This window comes from Halictus rubicundus, chromosome 1, assembly GCF_050948215.1.
Source record: "Halictus rubicundus isolate RS-2024b chromosome 1, iyHalRubi1_principal, whole genome shotgun sequence".
NCBI classification, from domain to species: domain Eukaryota; kingdom Metazoa; phylum Arthropoda; class Insecta; order Hymenoptera; family Halictidae; genus Halictus; species Halictus rubicundus.
Window position 1 is genome coordinate 3,338,783 of NC_135149.1, and position 19,680 is coordinate 3,358,462.

The following is a 19,680-nucleotide window of genomic DNA, read 5'->3' on the forward strand; positions in this document are numbered from 1 at the left end:
GAAGTCGGCGAATCTTCTGGCGACGATGTTCGTCGGTGGGGCGTAGGCGCTGTGTAGTCGGGAAATGGCGATGAAACGTAATCGCAATTAGGTTTGAACGCGATGTTAATTACGCCGAGGGGGTGATCGGTGTCAAGGACACGCGGTCGGTAAAACTGGTCGGCGTGTTCACGCGTGCACGAGCGAGGCTGGCTAGAAAATGTGACACCAGGAACCTGGCACGAGTTGTCGTTTTCGTGTACGAAGCTATTAAAAGTCGACAATTCGGATCGAGCCGCAAATCGTGCTGCTCGCTAGGGAACGAACCCACCCTCCTCTGGTCACGTTGTTGTTGCTTATAAATTTCTCTTATCTGAGAAACGATTTAATTACAACGAACTCTCTTCCTCTCTTTCCGACTTTGCTCTCGGGGACCGGTCGGACTCTTTGCGAGGACTGTCGACCGTCCAAATTGTTGCGTGGCGTTTACGAGCGGGGATTTGATGGATTTATGTTGAGGGAACGGGGCGGGGGAGCACACAGCGCCGAACTCTCTCGAAATTACCGGGAGCGGTGTTTCAAACTGGGACCAAAGAAAATCGGAGCGGAGCGAAGCGCCAAGCTGCGTCGGGATCCAACTATCTGAAGTTCCAGTCGATTTCTGGCGCCGGAAGCGCCGCCGAAACTCCACCGTATCAGCCTGCAGCTCGATCATCCGCTTGTCGGCACTGTTCGACACCAGCTTGTCTCCCCCCCCCCGTCTCTCTCTCTCTCTCTCTCTCTCTCTCTCTCTCTCTCTCTCTCTCTGTTTTTCTTGTTCTCTCTCGACGCCTCCGCAAGTAGAGACGCTCCTCGAGAACACGGGCCGTAAATCCCTACGGAACCGCTGATTCATCCGCGTACAGAAAATCAATTTCACCGGCGACGTCGTAAATTGTGCACATCCCACGAGAGTCTATTGTTCCGCATCGCACCCTCTAGATTTTTTAATTAATCATTCGCTCCGGCGCTTTCTGCTGCTCGATGTAATACACAGTCGCAGTTGTGTTTCTTGGTCTATCTAGGTCTAGATTGTTTCTTCGATCTTGCCGCAAAGGCTACTCTGCGCTAGCTTTTTCTCTGGTAGCTCTCGACAGCACAAGGTTCTTTTACCGCCAAAGCACTTGATCGATGCTTCACTTTTTTCCCCCTTTGGAATAAATTTCCTTAATAATCAGGCTTAATGCCATCGAATCAGGAAAATTCAAACAACTTTCTCAGCAAACTAGCGGCTCGAACCTGTCTCTCTTTGGAGGAGCTGAAGTAACGTTCAAATGTTATGCTTTTAACCCCTTCCCCTTCAAGTTCTGAATTTGAATTTTTGTGATCGATATCCAGGAAATCATAACCTATAAACGACAAAGTTGTCTAGCGGGGATGGTATGGCAAGGGGTGAGATTGCAACAGGGGCGTAAAACCGGATGGACGATGAAATTACCGAGGGGTAAATCTGGGCGAAAAGCCGAGGTTCGGGTCGGTGGATTAGATGGCGGATACGACAGGCGACGAGAAACTCTAAGTCCCGTCCCGTCAACGTGACAAAGGTCGCCATTTTAGGGTTAAGCGTCTTAACGCGTCCAGGGCGAGGCTGGTTCATTTGTTATTCAGCGAAAGAAATCCCGGAGTCGTCGTTCTTCGTCATCGTCGCGAGATGATGGTTGGTCGATTATCGTACGATTTAGCTGTTTTCAAGGCCCTTGGATGCAACTTGCCGGCATTTGCCTGCGGGATAGATTGCCCTCCAACGTCGTATTCGATTAGGATACAAGAGGACAGCTGAAGCGTATCGAGAAGATGGCCGATGGCTGATGAAGAAGGAGCGGAGGTGGTGGAGGAGTAGGAAGAAGAGAAAGAGGAATCGAAGGAGGTGGAGAAGGAGGAGGAGGCGGTGCCAACTAAAAAGAAAAAAAAAAGAGAAACGAGGCGGCGAACGGGGTTGAATATGCCCGCTATAGAGAGGACGTCAGATTAGAAGCCAAGGCTTGACGGACAGCAATGCCACCGGGACAAAAGCCCACCCTGAAGGGGCTGGCATACATATTTTTTATTATATAAATTGGCGCTCCAAAGGTTTCCCAAGAATTTATCGCGTTAATGCCTATTACCGTGCGCCCTTCTGTACGACAGCCCGGTGGCTTTTGTAAACGAGCGATGATACGAGCGACCTCATCCAACTCGTTCCACCCCCATCGCACCCTTTGTGAATCCCCGTGAGACACCCAAAGGAAATTGTGTGGGAACACGGTTCCTGCTAAAAATATCTTGGTCATCCAAAAGCGATTCGGAACGTCCGTTAAAGATCGTTCTCCTTTCTGGACAATAGGCCTGCGAAACGTTGCGAAAAAATAACTATAGTCCAAGAAACGTTTTTCTCGAACCGGGTCGCTTTTCCTTTCGAACTTCGGACACGTAGATTCGACGATTCTCTGTCTTCCGGCGCGGCGCGGGACGGCGGAAATAACATTTCACCGGGAATCGCATCTGTTGGCACCGACCTGAACCTTTATGCAAACGGGCTCGGCACTCTTTCGAGCACTTAATCCTCGCTTTGGATCGTGTCCCACCGAAAGCGTGCGCGTTCACGGCGACAACAACTCGTTGCTATCAGATACAATGCTGTGCCTGTTCGAGCGAATTCATTGATGAAACGGTCAAACGCTCGTCGAGCAACAAAAACGAAGAACCATTCTAAAACACAGTCGGGATTAACGCGTTTGCTAACAGCATTCGTTTGACCGCTTACCTTCCTTATTCAAATGTTTTGTCAAATGCAACGCACCTCCAATACCAAAACAATCTACGCTGTGTACCATTACTTCGAAGAACGAACAACTTCAAACTAATTTCACGATCTTTGTCCACTTGCACATCGAAAGTCATAGTGCCATAGCCTAATATTCAGGAATTTCATGACTACCTTCTGCTACACTGTTTCAATATTTCATGAGAGGCGAACGTTGCATTTGTTCAAATATTTTAACAACGAGGCTGAGTAACGAAAAATTCCTAGCACATTTCAATGTTTCATAGGATGGCAAAGACCCGGACAGCGAACGCGTTAAGCGTGTTGTGTACATACAGTGACTCCCAAAAATATTCGGACACTAGCTATAACTAACTTTACGACTTGATAATTCCTTTGTTAATAAAGCAATCGTCCCGGGAATTGTTTCTAGCAATAAAAGATTTATTAATGTTGATAAACATAGATAATTTATTTGAAAAATATACATAAATTCCATAATAAAAATTAGTAAGAGAAATGATGTACCATTTTTGGCTCACAAAAATATTCGGACAATATTAATTTTTCTATTTAGATAATGTAATTTAGCATTACAAAATTTGTTTAATACTTCGTGGCATAACCATTTTGTTTAAGAACATGTCTTAACCTGTTTGGCATATTGTTTGTAATTTTTTTTTAATATTCAACAGTTATATTCGACCACTCAGTTGCAAGTCTTTGCTTTAATTCAGCTATCGATGTAATTGGGGTTTTTCAAATTTTTCTATCCAATTCATCCCTCAAATTCTCGATAGGATTAAGGTCCGGTGATTGGGGCGGCGAATGAAGAATATTGGGGCAGCGGTATAATAAAAATTCTTGCACAATACGTGACTTGTGCTTGGGGTCGTTGTCTTGGTAAAACTCAAAAGTATTATTAAGTATCATTTTTTCAGCACTTTGAATTAAATTATTTTTGAGTATATTTAAATAATGATTTTTCTCCATGATACCGTCAATAAACACTAGGTTACCGACTCCATATGACGAAATGCAACCCCAGACCATTACGCTGCCTCCGCCGTGTTTCACTGTACCTCTTGTATTTTCAAAATTAAACACTTTATTCGCTTTCCGCCACACCATAGTTCTTCCGTCGGAATTGTACAGATTGAATTTGCTTTCATCAGCAAATATGACATCCTTCCACCATGTCTCATCCTTAGAAATTAGCTCTCTTGCAAAGGTTTTTCGTTTATTCCTGTTCTTTTCGTTGATAAATGGTTTTTTTCTAGCTACTCTTCCATTGTAACCAGCTTGCCTCAGCACTCTCCGAACTGTTTCGGCTGAAACATTTTTGGAGCTTTCTCCTAATAGCTCACTAACTAGTTTTGGAGCACTTAAGCGCGGATTTTTTTTTCACTTTCCGAATAATTTTGCTTTTCTCCCTCGTACATAAGAGACTTGGTATTCCAGTTTGCGGAATAGAATCAATGCGATTCTCAATATAAAATCGTCGACAGGTATCTGCAGCAGTACTCTTACTTATACGAAGCATTGCACTAATATCGCGATAGGTTTTTCCTTATTCTCGATGAAAAATTACAAGCTGTCGCACATCGAAACTCGTATTCTATCATTTGCGACCCATTTTGAACGAATTCACGTTTACTACTGACAGTAGTGAGGTGGCATGGACATCCAATGGTCCACGAGATTCTGTTTGTAAACAAACGTTTTCTCGTTCTTGGAATATCGCGTCCCCAGAAGGCGATTGCCAGAGAAATATAATACGTGTCCGAATATTTTTGTGAGCCACAAATGGTCCATTATTTCGTTTAATAATTTTTATTATGAAACGTATGTATATTTTTCAAATAAATTATATATGCTTATCATCCTTAATAAATGTTTTATTGCTAGAAACAATTTCCAGGGCGATTGCTTTATCAACAAACGAATTATTAAATCATAAAGTTAGTTATACCTAGTGTCCGAATATTTATGGGAGTCACTGTATATCGCGAGATCGTGGACGTCGTTTATCTGAGACAGCGGAATCGAACGCGCGTTAACATAGCGGAAAGCGAGATGAATAAACGACCGTCCGTGCAAGAAAAATCGCAGAAAAATGCTGCCAGTCGCGAGTCTTGCTTGAGGAGAGTGACGTCATTGTCAGAACGCGAAAGAAATCGGCCGGTGCAGGCGCAATCAATCCGTTGCCCCGTTGGCTTGCCCCTGGCCCCTGGCCCCCTGCTCGGCCGGTTTCCCGCGGGTTCTGTTCCCCAGCGAGGACTTGAGGCATGCCTCGAGTGATATTGCCAGTGACATGCATTGTCCCATTGTGAAACAGAACTACCCCTTTCCTCCGTTTAACCGAGCCTCTCTCCGCCACTGCGAAATATACGAGAGAGAGAGAGGGGGGGGGGAGATACCAGAACCCCTCCCCCCTTCAGCCTCCTCTCTTCTCGGCTCGGCTCTCCTCCGTCGGAGATGTTTTAAATAATATTGAAAATGGAGTTCTGGCTCGATGCCTGCTCGTCCCATATATACCAGATGGAGTAGTTCTGAAAAACTCTTCGATTATATCGAGAGCCGGCCAGAACGACGATCCTCCGGACCCCCGGCTAACTTTATTTTCATCTTTTTCTCCGCAGGCCGAGGAAACGGACTGAACGGGGATCACAGATCTCCGCCACTCGACGGGAAACTTTCATTAAAGTTTACACGCGACCTCGGGTATTATGAAAATAAGAGAAACGAGGGAAGAGAGCAGGAGAGAAGCGATCAGAAAACGAGGGAATCAATTTCGCTTTATTCAATTGGCCGCTTCCTCGCTCGCGCCCGCTCGCGACGCGTCTCCTCCCGTTAACCCGATCGAAGCGGACGCCCGAGAAAAGTGCACGTCGAACCGTGGAATTGATCGTCTCCGGGTTTAATTAAAATTTTCCATCTCGCGGCGCGATCCTGTCCGTTCCGTATGCGTGTAAAACAGCGCGTGACAAATTAACCAGTAGGCCGGCCGCTTGTACACGTGCGCCGTGCGCGCGCAACCATTTATAATTTTGCGTAAATTGCTACGCTGCGTTGCCCTCCCAACCGGGTACATCTTCAATTACCGTCCTCTTGTTTTTACGACGATCAGAAACTTGCGTGTAGAATGCTAATTAGCTACTCCCGGTGCAATTGCAGTGCCCGGACGCCAGACAAATTTAATCCGGACGAACGCGAAATTTTATTTAAGGTTCCATCCCCGGCTTCGACGAGGAAACTGTATTAACGATGGAAGCGCGACGCTGTCAAAGCGATCCTCTCCCGCGAGACGGAGATCCTTTATGTTTTCAATGATCGTGAAACAGGAAATCCAAAGTGGGTCGTCTTAAGATATTCGCTGGTTTGTAGCATTGAAATTTACTTTTCTTCAACCCTCGGAGCACCCTGCCGAGTCTATTCAGACCCAAGTGTTCATTTACCGTGTTTCCTTTAACAACTGTTTACGTTCTTCTGCTTGCTTTAGAATTGTTTATACGTTCTGGTTGCCCGTACAACGTTTGCTCCGTTGATTATTCGTAGACTGCGGATTTGATGCTTTCATGACAAAGATCGGTGGGTACGATTTAAAATAGTGTAATTGGAAATATCAATGTATTATTTTGATGTTACTAAAATTATAATCAACGCGCAATATTTCTATTTTGCACGGAGATCCGCAGTCTAATTATTCGTATCCACTGTTGCGAGCAAAGAACCGTGCAACTGATAAAAGAGAAGGAGACGCGTGCAGGTCCACATTAACCCATCCCGGGCTGTGAGAGTTAATCTCTAAGCAGTCGGGTGTTCCCGGCACCCCATGAATAAATTTGAATGGCATTACTTCGTTTCAGGAAGCATACTAAATTAGCTGGAACATTTTCTCTCGAGGAAAGACGCGCCCGAGGAAAGAAATTGGGATGCTCGGCGACCACTCGACTGCTCGGGGATCGAACATCCCCTAAATTCGATGGCTGAGAAGTAGGCTCACCGTGTGTATCGAACTTCTTGATGATGGTTTCGATGATCGTTGTCCTGGGCGCCACGTGACCTCTTCTAACAGGCATCTCAGGACTATTCCCAGGTACCTGGGCCGACGAAACGTTTGGCGTTCGAACGTGGGCTCGTTAAGCCTGTGTAATAATTAACGCGTAACACTACAGCACTGAGAAAACACTCGCAGCATGCGTACAAGCACGGTAGAAAAAAGCACAGCACGAGTTGAGCATAATGATCATCGAGGACAGAGAGATAGAAATGTCGAGAAACTGGGGTAAAGAAAGACAGACAGAGAGAGAGAGAGAGAGAGAGAGAGAGAGAGAGAGAGAGAGAGAGAGAGAGAAGGGAAGGAAAGGGGGGAAATAGAGAAGAAGAAGCACCGGCTTATTAGCGGCGACGTGTCCTCGCGATTTTCGTTCTTGAACCTTTTGTTCTTGCCTATTTATGTGTGTGTGGACACGAAGATAGGGAGGACCGACGGAGTGGTTGAAGGAGGCAGAAACAGCGAGAAAAAGAGAAAGAGATAAAAGAGAGAATAAGATTCGTTGCTGCTCGGACGTCGAACGATGTTCCTTCGCTTTCGGCTTCCTTGCGTACGTACAAAACGAAGGAGGATAACGAATGGGGGGAGGTTCCACTGAAACGGTGACGATGCTGTTGGCCCGAATTATTCTTCTCGTTCCTCTCCTTGGAGATTCCTCGGAGATTTCTCGGAGAAGCTTCTAATTTCTGCGTTGGACCCGGTTCTTCGTCTACCTATATTCTAAATGGTCGATCATCGGCATCCCTCGGTATCGGGGTTCTGCTCGCTCATGCTGTTTCGCGAAACCGGTCGATCCAAGGACGCGATCCAAGGAAGGTCTCGCGTCCACGATACTCTTCTCCGCTTCTGTTTCGAGCTCGTACGCCTGATCGTCTCAAGCCGCGCGATCCACGCGAGAAAACATCTATTTATAGGCGATATTCTTTCGGTTGTTCGCGGCGCACGTTTCTCCACGAATTCCAAGCGGAGAGAGGTCCTCTTCCTAATCCCTCGGACGAACGGGTTCCGCGCGTTCCGTCTCCGTTGCACGCGCAGTTTCGACGGTCAGCGCTTCTTCGGCGTCTCGGAGCGTGGACCTCCGCGGAGCGTTCCCTTCGGACAGGGTGATCCGGTGCGGAATCGACCTGGTCGGCTCGTAGTCAAGCTTCCCTGCGGTCGGATGACGTCTCGGAGGAGCGGATTCCGCGGACATTTCCACGCGGGAGCGTCGCCTGCCGGACCGAGAGCGTTTTCGGTCCTTGAACGCGCGTTCCTTTTTGCTTGGTTTTCTCACCGGCACCGGGACGAGCAGAGACGACCGAGTGTCCCGCGCGAGCCGCTTGCCTGTTTCTCCGCTGCGAAATCCCGACTCGGCAGAAAGTAGAAAATCCCGTGTACCATGGCCGAGATATCGGGCGAAATGAAAACACGGTGTCAGAGGCAATCAGGGCAGAAAAAAAGAAAGAGAGAGAGAGAGGGGGGGGGGAGAGAGAAAGAGAAAGAGAGAGAGAGAGATAGAACAAGGTAGGGCGATCTCGAAGAAGGCACGTGGTCCGCGCTCTCGACTATTTCCAGAACCGCGAGCTCGGGTGTCCGAGATTGATCGAACACGACGACACGATGCGAACACGATGCGAACGCGATTGCGAGCACGATGCGAACCCGCTGTCACGTTGGAACGCGTACACCCCCGAATCGAATGTCCTGGTTCACGGGGGTCAGCCAGTCGTGCATCTCACCTCGAGAGCTCTTCTCGAGAGCAGGCCTCAGGGACAGGTATTTTTATACCTCTTCTTCATTCTCCGAGGGACCGACCGAGAGGCGGCGGCGGCGACGGCGCGCGTCACGAGGCGGCTCTCGCAACCTTCTCCCCTCGATATTTCTCGAAATACTCATCCGGCCCGAGTAACCTGTTGGCGACGGCCACTGACACTGCCCGCCGCGCCGAACAACCACCGTTCCTCCGCGTCCTCTGCCTCGGTCTCTGTGTTCCTCCGTTCCTTCGTTCCTGCGCGAACCTCCTCTCCGCACCGCGAACCTTCCGCACAGGATACACACGCACAGAGTCTCTCTTCACCTCTCCTCTCCTCTCCTCGCCGCTGTGTCGGAGGGTTGTCGAAAAAATCGATGAAAAATCGAGCTCCTCCCCTTCTTCCCGTAACGACGTGTCACCGAACCACCGACGAGGATGCGGTGCCCGCGTTCCACCTTGCGACTCACGGATCGCGCTCGCTCTCGCTCCTGCGTCACTGACCTACTATCGTCCTCGGCGAGGTGCACCACGACCCTAGCGAATCTTCCATTATCCCACGCTCGGGATCCCGTACCAGAGAACCAGAGAGAACCAACGACCGGCACCACTACTCGCTGACCCAGCCCGTTCCGCTAAACACTGTTGCTTTCCCGCGTGCTGCCACTGCTGCTTCTGCTGCGGCTGCGGCTACGGCTGCGGCTGCGGCTACGGCTGCTCCCACCTCCGAATCGGGTGCGTCTACCGGCGTCCCGAGAAGGGGAGGCGTTCCCAAGCACCCGCGTGCCGGAACCCGTCGGCTCTCTGTCTCTGACCCAGGTGAGAGTACGCGAGAGAGTACACGAGAGACCGCTCGATTGCGGGACCTGACGAGGCGTCGTTTGTGTTCCCGATCTATCAATGCGTGGCGCGCGATGGGTTTCCGCTAGTCGCCGTCGTTCGGTCGGAACTGAAAACTACGAGAAGTCGCGACGGGCCGACGTCTCTCTCGGCGACGACGACGACGACGACGACGACGACGAAAGACGACGCCGGCGACGACGGCACCGTTAGGGAGGTCGGTTGCTAGCCGACGCCTGCGCGTTTCGATACCCGACTCTCTCCTCTCCGCTTCTCCGCCGCGAACGCCACCCGATTACACCGCCCCATCTTCGCTCTCTCACCCCCTCGCATGGCCCACTGATAATATTGATAAGGTCCCGCGTCTCTTTCCGACACCGGCCGCGCTTCCTCCTCGTCTCGCGCGAATCCGAACGCGCGCACGATCGCGCGGTCACCGGCGAAACTCGCGCGAATAATCAGGATTTTTGCGGATCCTGATCCAACCGATCGGTTAATTATCGCGTCGATTTCCTCACCTTTTCACCGATCGAATAGCGCCACGATCGGTCCTGTGCTTGCCTGCGCCATCGTTTTTTAGCACTTTCACTGCAAAAGGGAACCTTTTTGGGAACCTACGGTCGACAGGTATAGACTGCGGGAAATAAACGTGACACATAAACATACATAAATAGACTTTATGCGAAATAAACATTTTCTGTATTTTTTCTACGATATAGAAGCCACTTAAGGACGTTCAACTTTCTTTAATAATTTTACTAGATCGATGGTAATATACTGATGCTACTAAATTCTTTCAATCTTTACTCTGTGCCAAATTGCAACTACTCATTTTTGACATAAACGCGTAACGTCCGTAGGCTATCCATAACTACAGACTTTAAGCTTCCTTTTGGTATAGCACAATTACTGAAAATCCTAATTGATAGACTACCCGTAGATAGTAAGTGTCAACTAGAAACGATTCGTATGTGTATCGCAATTCGTATATCTCCGTATCAAAGCGTTCTTATTTTCGCTGCAACAATAATTCAATTGCGAATTACTTTGGCCAGCCACAATGATCGCTATACGAATGTCGCGTAGCAAAAAGCTTATGTCTTTAAGCTAAAAAGCGCCGTAGTTCAACAATTAACGAAGGTACAACAAGCTTTGTTGAACCCTTGGACGCGACGGTGTCCTGACCCATTTTAGTCATTCGTTGAACCCTAGATGACTAATCTAGAGAGGATCAAAATCATATCAAAAGTTGATAAACAAAGCAGTGTATGGTTCTAATCAGGAGTTGAATCAGTTCAAGGGTTGAAACGAATCGAAACTTTGAGTCATCAATTTCGTAGCGTGAATAATCTAGCGTACGCGCGAACATGAAAAAATGCGACCGCTTTGTTTATTTCAACGCTTTATTAGAAATCGATAACGCGTATGAAATGACTTCGTAAAAAATTTGCAGGTACAAGATAATTTACAGCTGCGATAATTAGCGATAACAATTACGTAAAAGTCGACGCAAGTATCCATCCTGGATACACACCAGTTAACAGTGTTATTCGGTACTGAATTTATTAATTGAAACATTCGGAACGAATGTAATCCGCGGCTTAAATGGATCATCCGATTTCGCAAGATATTCGAATGCTCACCATTTTTACGGAAGGTTAGTCATCGAGAACACGTACCCAGGAAAACTGAATAAATGGTTGTCTAAGTGGACCTGAATGTTGCCGTTAATATAATCGAGGGTTAATATCGATCCGATATCGTGTTTGAACTGTGTTCCAACATGCAAACGATAATTTTTATCGACGCGACACTCGAAGAATTACGTAGGAAATTTACTGCAAGCATCGTTTGCAGAGAAATGTAGAAATAAGACAACTTATGAAATCGTTTCCATAAAATTGCTTTTCGATGCATATACTATTCTAAAAAAATGCGAAACAATAGTCGCAACGTTTAGATTTGCGATACATTTTACTCCAATCATACGAATGAAGAAAATAGAGAATGAATTCTTTGCGAAACAGTAGCTTGTTAGCATGTATATTTAATGAACCTCCAATTAGGCGTAACCTCGTACCATTCTCGCAGAATTTCGCGATCGATCGAAATTTTCGTGTGTCAAACTGGATTTCGGCCAGATTAGTATTAATGTATGAGATCGTAAAAGTCTCGAATTGTTGCTGTGCGAACGAGAATGGCCCTTTTTAATAGCGGTTTCCTAATAAAAAACGCGAACGAGATCGCTATCGCTAGACTGCGGATGTTTGTGCAATAAAGTAGCTACTCTTATACCGTTGTTTAAGAAATGTCGTTCGTTTAAAAAATACGTTCCATCCGTGAAGATAGGAATTTGCGAGGACAAGTAATAATTAGCGTTGTCGATTAGAAGTTTGCGACTGCTGCTAATCGTGGTTCTGGCGGCTCGGATTATTTTTAAACAGAGAAAGGATCGTTCCGATTTCGCGACGCAGGAATAATTAAACAGCGATTGGATAATTTACAGGGGCGGAAACAGGCAGTCGCGCGCTTGTTTATTTTATTGAAAGAGAATCGGTCGATCCGTCTCCTGTGAGACGTTCGTTTCCATTTCCAAGCGTCCTTCTCGTCATCGTCGTCGTCGCCATTCACGGGTTTTGTTGTTTGGTAATCGACGCGAGGTCAGTTATAAGTCGTCACGAGCCATCACGGTCTAACAAAGAACGCGCTTACCATCGTGGATTAGCTGTCGCCAAGGCAGATGTCTTTGTGAACCAGACTGGTTCGCAAAATCTCCGACGATAATCGCCGGATTTATTATAGTACAAGAGCGATAGCGATCTTTGAAAAATTAAATTGTGATAATCGATTGGAACACACTTCGGCTAATTCCATCGGAATTTTCTACGTTCTGAAAACTGCGTTGTGGATGCTTATGCACTTCTACTATATAGATCAGACGAGTCTTCCAAAATCGATAAAATGTATTACATAATTGCAATTACTGGATATATAGATTGGCAAATGTATTAGTACGGAGAATAACATTTGGTTCCATTTCGTGTTAATTAATTTCTGTTGAGCGTTAATTCGATGGTACACTAATTTCAATTGATAAAAGGCTGAGAGGAGTATCATCCATCGATAAGATTGTTGCCGACGTACAGACATCTTTCGTAGGACTCTTGTACCAAAAGGAAATACATTAAACAGCTGCTGGTATAAAGATAAAACCACAGATGAGATATAGGAACAGACCTACAGCACCGACGAGATATTTAGAAAGACTGCCAGCCTTACGGGAGAATGTGTCGCTCGAAAAATGCGGTGTTTTCTGCCGCCCTCTAGGATAGATTTTGACTGGAGTAAGAAACAGAAGGCCAACGACGGTATTTCGTCGGTGCAGAAGGTGAATCATCACGGACCCATATCGATTATCAAATGTTACATTCTCTGACCAGAGTTGGGCAAAATATTTATCTAAATAAAAATTTCGAATAACGAATAAAAGGACCTGACTGATGGCGAGCGCTCTAGATTTATCTTTTATCTAGCGCTTTTGACTACTGATAAGCCCCATCTTTGCATTATCGAGGAATGATTCGCGGCATCCCGGACCCTTGCTATTCTCATCGGTACACGTACACGTCGACCTGGTGGTGTGTGAGTGTGCCGCGGCACGGCTGTTTGAACGAAGCTACGGCAGCGCCGTTGTTTACGATGTCGACCACGCGTGCTCAGATCATGCGACCGAATCAGAGAGGATACTCGGAAAATGTCACTCGACACTGAATGTGGAAAGTGCACCCAGCTCCCTATACTGGACGAAAATGGTACTATTTAGCTTCTCCTAGCGGCCGTTATAGCGGTACTATCGATTGTTCAAGGCCACCTGGTAAAACTGTTCCTTACTGTGTTTGTCACGTTTTGCGTCCTGTTCAGTTGGTTGACACCCCCTGGTCGTGTTGTTGTGTGGTGGTTGCAATTTTCTATTGAAGAACACAGTTAGTAAATACAAAGAAATTTGTTTTAATTAATTGTGAAAAATGGCGGATGACGATTTTGATGGGGACGAGTGAGTAACCGACTCCTTTATTATACAATGTTAGAAAATCTAATAACTGACACGTTTACGGAATACATAACCTATATTCATTCACGTTATGCTGTTATTTACATTATTTTCTTATAGAATTACTATCTATGTCTTCAAAAATTTATTTATTTTTAATATCATCTTCTATGATATATGCGGTTAAGAATATATAATAAGAACAACGAATTATTTGGACAGCATAAAATGAATGAATACTATTCGTTTTTATATTCTACCATCCTGTCAACAGAGTATTAATTTTTCTACTTTGTACAGAGTGGCAGATGATTTTGATGATGTCGATGATGACGACAACATTGAACTGGAGCCTCAAGAGGAAGATGGAGAGAATATAGAACTGCTAGCAGCTGGTGAAGCAACTGGTGGAGTACAGCGATCAAAACGGATCACAACTAGATACATGACAAAGTATAAGTTACTTTAGAACATTTTTCTATATTAATGTAATATGTATATAACGTGCATAGAAGTAACAATTATTTATTTACAGATATGAACGTGCCAGGGTGTTAGGGACAAGAGCATTACAAATAGCCATGTGTGCTCCAGTTATGGTAGAATTAGAAGGAGAGACGGATCCACTACAGATTGCAATGAAAGAGCTTAAACAGAGGAAAATTCCAATAGTTATCAGACGATATTTGCCTGACAACAGCTACGAAGATTGGGGTATAGATGAATTAATTATCATAGATCATTAAGCTTTCAGCAGCCTTGTATAACTCGATTTTAAGATAATTTAAGATGGTTTAAGAGGCATTGGAATTTATTGTATCAATAATATTTCAATTATTATGTAAGCGAATACTTGTACAAAAAATTAAAGAATAATAAACTATGTTTTTTGCGTAATCATATCCTTTTGAAACTCTTCTTATTAGCAGCGCGAATGGAGTTAATTATGTCAACGGAGTAGGACTTTCATTGCTATTAGTTTTGAGGTTAGAAAACGTTGCATCAGCTTCGAGCGCTATAATGCCTTCGTATGCAAGAAAATATTAAAAAAATATGCGAACTATGTACCCGAAGAAACAGTGAAATGACAAAAAGCAAACATCGGAGGTGTGTGAATCATCTTATCACAAGCTTTATCGGAACAATTATATGATCGATAGCAGTGACAAAATTCTAACTTGCAGTGTGCAACAAGTTCATAAACGATTCGAATAATTTATTTATGTAAACAAAGAGGGTGCAAGGAATTTAGTAGTATGTAAAATTGTGTAAATACATGTAGAATATGACGTGGTGAGTAGAAACTATTAATGCGATAGCATACTATGTAAAAGAGGTTAGCAAAGTTATCATTATAAATATTATCATAACACACATACAGGAATCCTTTAAAGAGGAATCATTTGACCCAGAGACCTACTCCAGCACAGCCTCTGATATCCCATACAGAAGACAGGGACCTCGATGTTGCTGTTCAAAGACTCATTTAGTACGTGTTAATACCACTGCCTATTCTACTAAAAAGAATACTTGTCGCTTACATAGTTCTCATATTTTCAAGTGTCGAGGATACTATCAGGAAATTGACAAAAGAAATGAAGAAGTACGTAGAGGCTGTTACGAATTTGGATCGAGCTGATCAAAGACTAACATTGAATCTGACAACTTGTGGCTTGGGTCATCTCAGCGATGAGTTCAGGAAGGTCTTGGAAGACTATCACTCTGTAACGACACAGGTAGGTCGGTACAGTATGCCCCTACAAGACAGATGTAACACAACTAAAACCTTTATTGCATTAACAGGTAGGAAAGACCGTGCAAGATATGGCAGTCCTCTGTCAGAAAACTTTCATAGAACCTTTGAAGAAGTTACGGGACGAGTTTGCTCTAATAGCTGCTGCGATAGCCAAGCGCGAAGAACTGGTAAACAATTGGAAATACTCTTACAACCGACTGAAAAAGTTGCAAGAGAAGAAAGACAGAACTGGTAGTCACATCGCGAAGCTAGGGAGGGAACGCAAGGCAGAGGAAATCGCTGCGAAAGAATTGAAGCTCGTCCACGCTCAACTGCTCGTCGAATTGCCTTCGTTTCTGGACAAGAGATTAGAATACATTAAGCCTAGTGTACACGCTTTGATTATGATACAGTTGGATTATTATGGAAGCACGACCAAGTTGTTCACACAATTAATGCCAATTCCAAACGTTTCGGGATCGCCGTCCAGTGCTATGATACCCGAGCAGGACTACCAGCAATCGATCGCTGTTCAAATGAACAGAATAAAAGCGCTCACTATCGTGAAGAATCCGTGAGACCAACAGCGGTTTACCAACGATGAACTCTCAATGATATTATATACACGGACTACTGAACAGGGGACCGGATATTGTAGTCTTGGCGTAGGTACGAATGTATTTATCACGTAACAGTATTTACACTGGAATTGTAAAAGTATAGGTAAGCTTAAGATGGAACCATTCCCTGAGTTCTTTTCCACTGGGCACCTGAACGACGATTATGATTGGCACGCGTCGATTTGTGAGTGTTCTTCTGTTGTCTATTGTGTAAGACATCCTTCTCTTGCCCGTGGCCTTTCGGTTTGCCTGCTCGAGGGAAAGGACATAGATGCTTAGAACATTTTACGAGAAATATACGAACCCTGTAAAGGGTCTTAATGTATTAATAGAATTTACCGGTCACGTTGGATGCACCTCTTCCACCTCGCATAGCTTGCCTTCGTTGTTCGGCTTTAGCACGCAATTCAGCCGGATTCTGTATGAAATGATCTTGACCATTTTGCTCAGCCCCTTTGTCATCGTCCTCCGACTCCGATTCGTCGATCGTTTCACTCTTTTGCTTCCTTAGGAGTACCTACAATTTTATAAAATGTTTTTAACGCGCCTCTGAATATATTTCTATTGACAATATAGGAACAGTTCGAACCCTAGGTGTAGTGAAAGGCCTGGAATCAAGTTCAGAGTCGTTCACCGTGCCTCGTACGTCGCGATTATCATACGTATCGTCATACTCATCTTCATAATCGCAATCCTCCGCGATGAGGCTATAACTATAACAATGATTTGTTTAGTACCACGAAATAGTGTTATTTTTATCTATGTTATTGTACATGGTTGTTACGTGCAAATAAATCATTATTTTATATTATAATTTTTATATTCTTCTACTCTTTTTTACCACTCACTTTCTAGTTATGTAATCTTTAGGCACATCAATCTCTTCACGCTTTTTAACGTAGACGTTATCACGTTCCTTATCGTCGTCGTCGTCCTCGTCGACATTGAACAAATTGAGAGCTTCCATACTAGGAACTACACCTTCGTCGACTGTGGACCGCTATAAAAAAAAAAGCAAATGAGGCAAATAATTTCTTATTCGCGTAGCATGAAAGTTGCTTGATTACCGTATCGTGGTCTGGTATTTCGTTTATTATAGGCCCCAAATTTTTCAATTCATTCAATTTGGGCGGTAAAGTGTCTTCTAATACGGCATTTATTACAGCCTCGGTGTCGTATCTGTAATGTTCTAAACACACCTGCAACATTTTGTATACATTTTTTACTCTGCATTGTCTCCTCTTCATCATGTTGAAATTGTTACCTCGATGAAACGATCCTCCAGATGCCATCCCTCTAGAATATCATTTACTGCAGTGACGAGGGATGGCATGTGTACCGTTATTTTCTGTAGCGTTTTCTTATTATTTGAAGTATTCGTTGTGGTAACAGGTTGACTCTGGATTAATGGTTCATTCTGGACACTGCTAGGTCCAGCTACGGCTTCCTATGAAGACAAACATTATGAAGAGACATGAAATATTGTTTCTCTATTATCTCTACTCACACTTACATGATTAAATGAAGAAGTGGACGGAATATTGGGTTCTCTGGTAGATGGTTGTATCAGATCAAATATGTAACTGTACTGTATCGTATCGCTAAATATATATGTTAAGTACTGAGATGTTCACGACAATGCCTTAATTACGGTAATGTAATTACGTAAATTAAAATCAAAGGATACAGTCCATCGTAAATAGTGGCGAGTATGTTCAGGTCTTCTTCGACCGGATAAAACTGATTATAGTCTGTAATGAATTCTTTCTCAAGAATGGCATACATTAAAAATGTGAAATATTCTTCCACTTGTTCCTTTATATCTGCCTCTGATATTGCATTTCTAAGTACAATTATATAATTATATTTCATTTATATTTATCATAATTATATTTCTTCTCGTTTCTAATACACAACTGATTGTCATTGTTTCAAATATACATATACGTTATATCTACATACTTACATCTTTGTTTGTATATTTGTTATTGGATTATATAAGATAATTCGGAAAAGGTTTATAATTTCAACCCTTGTCACATCCAATCGGTGTTTCAGTTCTGGGCATTTCAACATGTTTTCGTCGTTACATCCAAATTTATGTAAACTTTTATACATCTCAGGTATTGTGTTCTCGTATATCGAAACGATCCTAGTTGTAAAAAGGGAAGGCACATTAAAAATCGACCGAAGCAGGTTAAATCATTAATTTATATATACTTACTTTTTGACAAAATCCTCTTTATGAAATAGACTCACTGCAGGAGAATAATTGTTTAGAAATACAGTAATCGTTGACGATATATCTAATACATACAATATTAAATCCTCTAAATTAAATAACGTCAGATTTTTGTAACCAGTGTTCTTTTTGGACAGTGAAACTGCTTCATTGGTATTGTGACCCATAGAATGATCGAATTTCCTTTCAACATTTTCAAGAGCCTGAAGTAAAAATATTTATAATTAGTTCCATTTATAAAGGCAATAGTAGTTATTACGAGGATATCTGAATCTTACCCCTATAAGGCAAGGAACAGCTTTTTCCAAATCATTATTGTATTGGGGTTCTAATTCAAACAAAGTATGTAAAATTTTCTTCGTTACTTTCCCATTTTCCCTGCCGTAAAGTTGACAGAGATCAAAGATAATAGGTACTGTAAATATGTACTTTTCATAGAGTAAACTCCCAAGATATGCAATGTTTATGTACTCCTTGGGACTGTCTTTGTTTGTAATAAGACGAGTAAAAAACACAAGTACATAGTACCGGACTGTTTCTAGGAGTTCCAGCATTTTTGGACAGTTTGGAAAATTTTCCAAAGCATAAAATGGTGGTACTTCTTGTAATACCGATACCAAGGTATCTAATATTGACTTATTGTATACAACATTCGACCAGAACCTAAAAAAGGAAATAATTTTAGCAAGCAACACAAAAGAATTCTACTTTTATAAATCAGAACTGCTTTAGGCTAGTAGTAGAGCTCCAGTGGCGCAATTGGTTAGCGCACGGTACTTATAAGGCTAGTAGTAGAGGAATCTTATAATTATATGCTCACCTAAAAAATGGAAGACTGAGTAACCATTTTAAATCGTTGATGATGAATTCGACAATTTTTATCCAACGTTCTTTGGCCCCGATAATCTCTGATCCATCTTCGTTGTAAATGTTAGGAGCTTCATAGTGCAAAAAATAACGATCATCCGCCCACCTTTCGCTCTAAATAGAATTGACAAAAATAGCTGTATAGTATAATAACATTTTCTAAATAATGAAAAACAATCGACTATGAAGAATTATTACACAGAAAAGTAACTATGCAATCTTAGCTGACATCTTCGAAAACAAATTGTTTTTTAGAAACAAACGTACCAAGGCATCAACGTATTCGACGACGCCACCGCTTTTATTAATCTTCAACTTTAATTGTTCCAAGGGCAAGCAGTCAGGATTCTGTAAATTAAACGAAAACGTGGTGTAATTTTATAAGTACGATTATTCTAACCTTTTGAAAGTGGTGCTCTTTAATAGACGAGAAAATACTAACGATTAATGAAAAAATTACCTCGAATGGCTCCATGATATCGTGTGATGCATTTTCCGTCATAAATAACACTGATCGTTACTGAACAGCACTAATTGCGAAAGTGGTCACCGAAACAGTTGCAGTACGACTGAAACACGCGGCAAATGCGATCGTCCTTTGATCGACTAACCTACGTTTACGAAATAAAAATTACGAAGAATTGAAAATCTGGGAATCCCCGTGAAGCATGTGTTATGGTTGCATTATTAAAAATTAGTACTACGCCAAAAAATTTCTGCGATTGTTTGACAGCTTCCCAGCGCAACAGACCTTTGGAGGTTATGTTTTCAAAATTTT

At 43.5% G+C, this 19,680-nt stretch overlaps 4 protein-coding genes across 12 annotated transcripts in view; 2 read left to right on the forward strand and 2 right to left on the reverse strand.

Annotated features, from left to right (window-relative positions):
- Positions 1–8,268, reverse strand: part of LOC143353099 (voltage-gated inwardly rectifying potassium channel KCNH6-like) — a 178,156-nt gene extending 169,888 nt beyond the window's left edge. For all 7 annotated transcript variants that reach the window (XM_076786192.1, XM_076786208.1, XM_076786177.1 and 4 more), the window contains exon 1: positions 6,768–8,268. In XM_076786192.1, the coding sequence (XP_076642307.1) occupies positions 6,768–6,843 (76 nt within the window). In that variant the 5' untranslated portion in view covers positions 6,844–8,268. The remainder of the gene's footprint in view (positions 1–6,767) is intronic.
- A 5,022-nt stretch (positions 8,269–13,290) lies between these two features.
- Rpii18 (RNA polymerase II subunit RpII18) lies at positions 13,291–14,340 on the forward strand. Its single transcript, XM_076786314.1, has 3 exons — positions 13,291–13,441; positions 13,739–13,891; positions 13,974–14,340. Exons 1-3 carry the CDS (start codon positions 13,413–13,415, stop codon positions 14,182–14,184), a joined length of 393 nt encoding a protein of 130 aa, XP_076642429.1. The 5' UTR covers positions 13,291–13,412; the 3' UTR covers positions 14,185–14,340.
- A 66-nt stretch (positions 14,341–14,406) lies between these two features.
- On the forward strand, positions 14,407–15,761 carry LOC143353172 (bridging integrator 3 homolog). Of its 2 annotated transcripts, XM_076786302.1 has the most exons (5): positions 14,407–14,545; positions 14,623–14,731; positions 14,820–14,927; positions 15,000–15,174; positions 15,242–15,761. In XM_076786302.1, the coding sequence occupies exons 2-5, from the start codon at positions 14,724–14,726 to the stop codon at positions 15,749–15,751; spliced, it is 801 nt and encodes a 266-aa protein (XP_076642417.1). In that variant the 5' UTR covers positions 14,407–14,545; positions 14,623–14,723; the 3' UTR covers positions 15,752–15,761. The 2 variants fall into 2 exon arrangements, with proteins under 2 accessions (XP_076642417.1, XP_076642410.1); XM_076786295.1 differs by having other exon boundaries at positions 14,418–14,731.
- Positions 15,762–15,831: 70 nt separating this feature from the next.
- On the reverse strand, positions 15,832–19,503 carry LOC143353144 (activating signal cointegrator 1 complex subunit 2). 2 transcript variants are annotated; one of them, XM_076786243.1, is made up of 14 exons: positions 19,363–19,503; positions 19,170–19,250; positions 18,856–19,016; positions 18,314–18,698; positions 18,018–18,238; positions 17,760–17,945; positions 17,481–17,636; positions 17,307–17,394; positions 17,058–17,240; positions 16,861–16,992; positions 16,642–16,793; positions 16,383–16,506; positions 16,133–16,310; positions 15,832–16,042 (listed from the first exon to the last, which is right to left on the reverse strand). In XM_076786243.1, the coding sequence occupies exons 1-14, from the start codon at positions 19,402–19,404 to the stop codon at positions 15,903–15,905; spliced, it is 2,229 nt and encodes a 742-aa protein (XP_076642358.1). In that variant the 5' UTR covers positions 19,405–19,503; the 3' UTR covers positions 15,832–15,902. The 2 variants fall into 2 exon arrangements, with proteins under 2 accessions (XP_076642358.1, XP_076642348.1); XM_076786233.1 differs by having other exon boundaries at positions 17,301–17,394.
- Between the last annotated feature and the right edge of the window lie 177 nt (positions 19,504–19,680).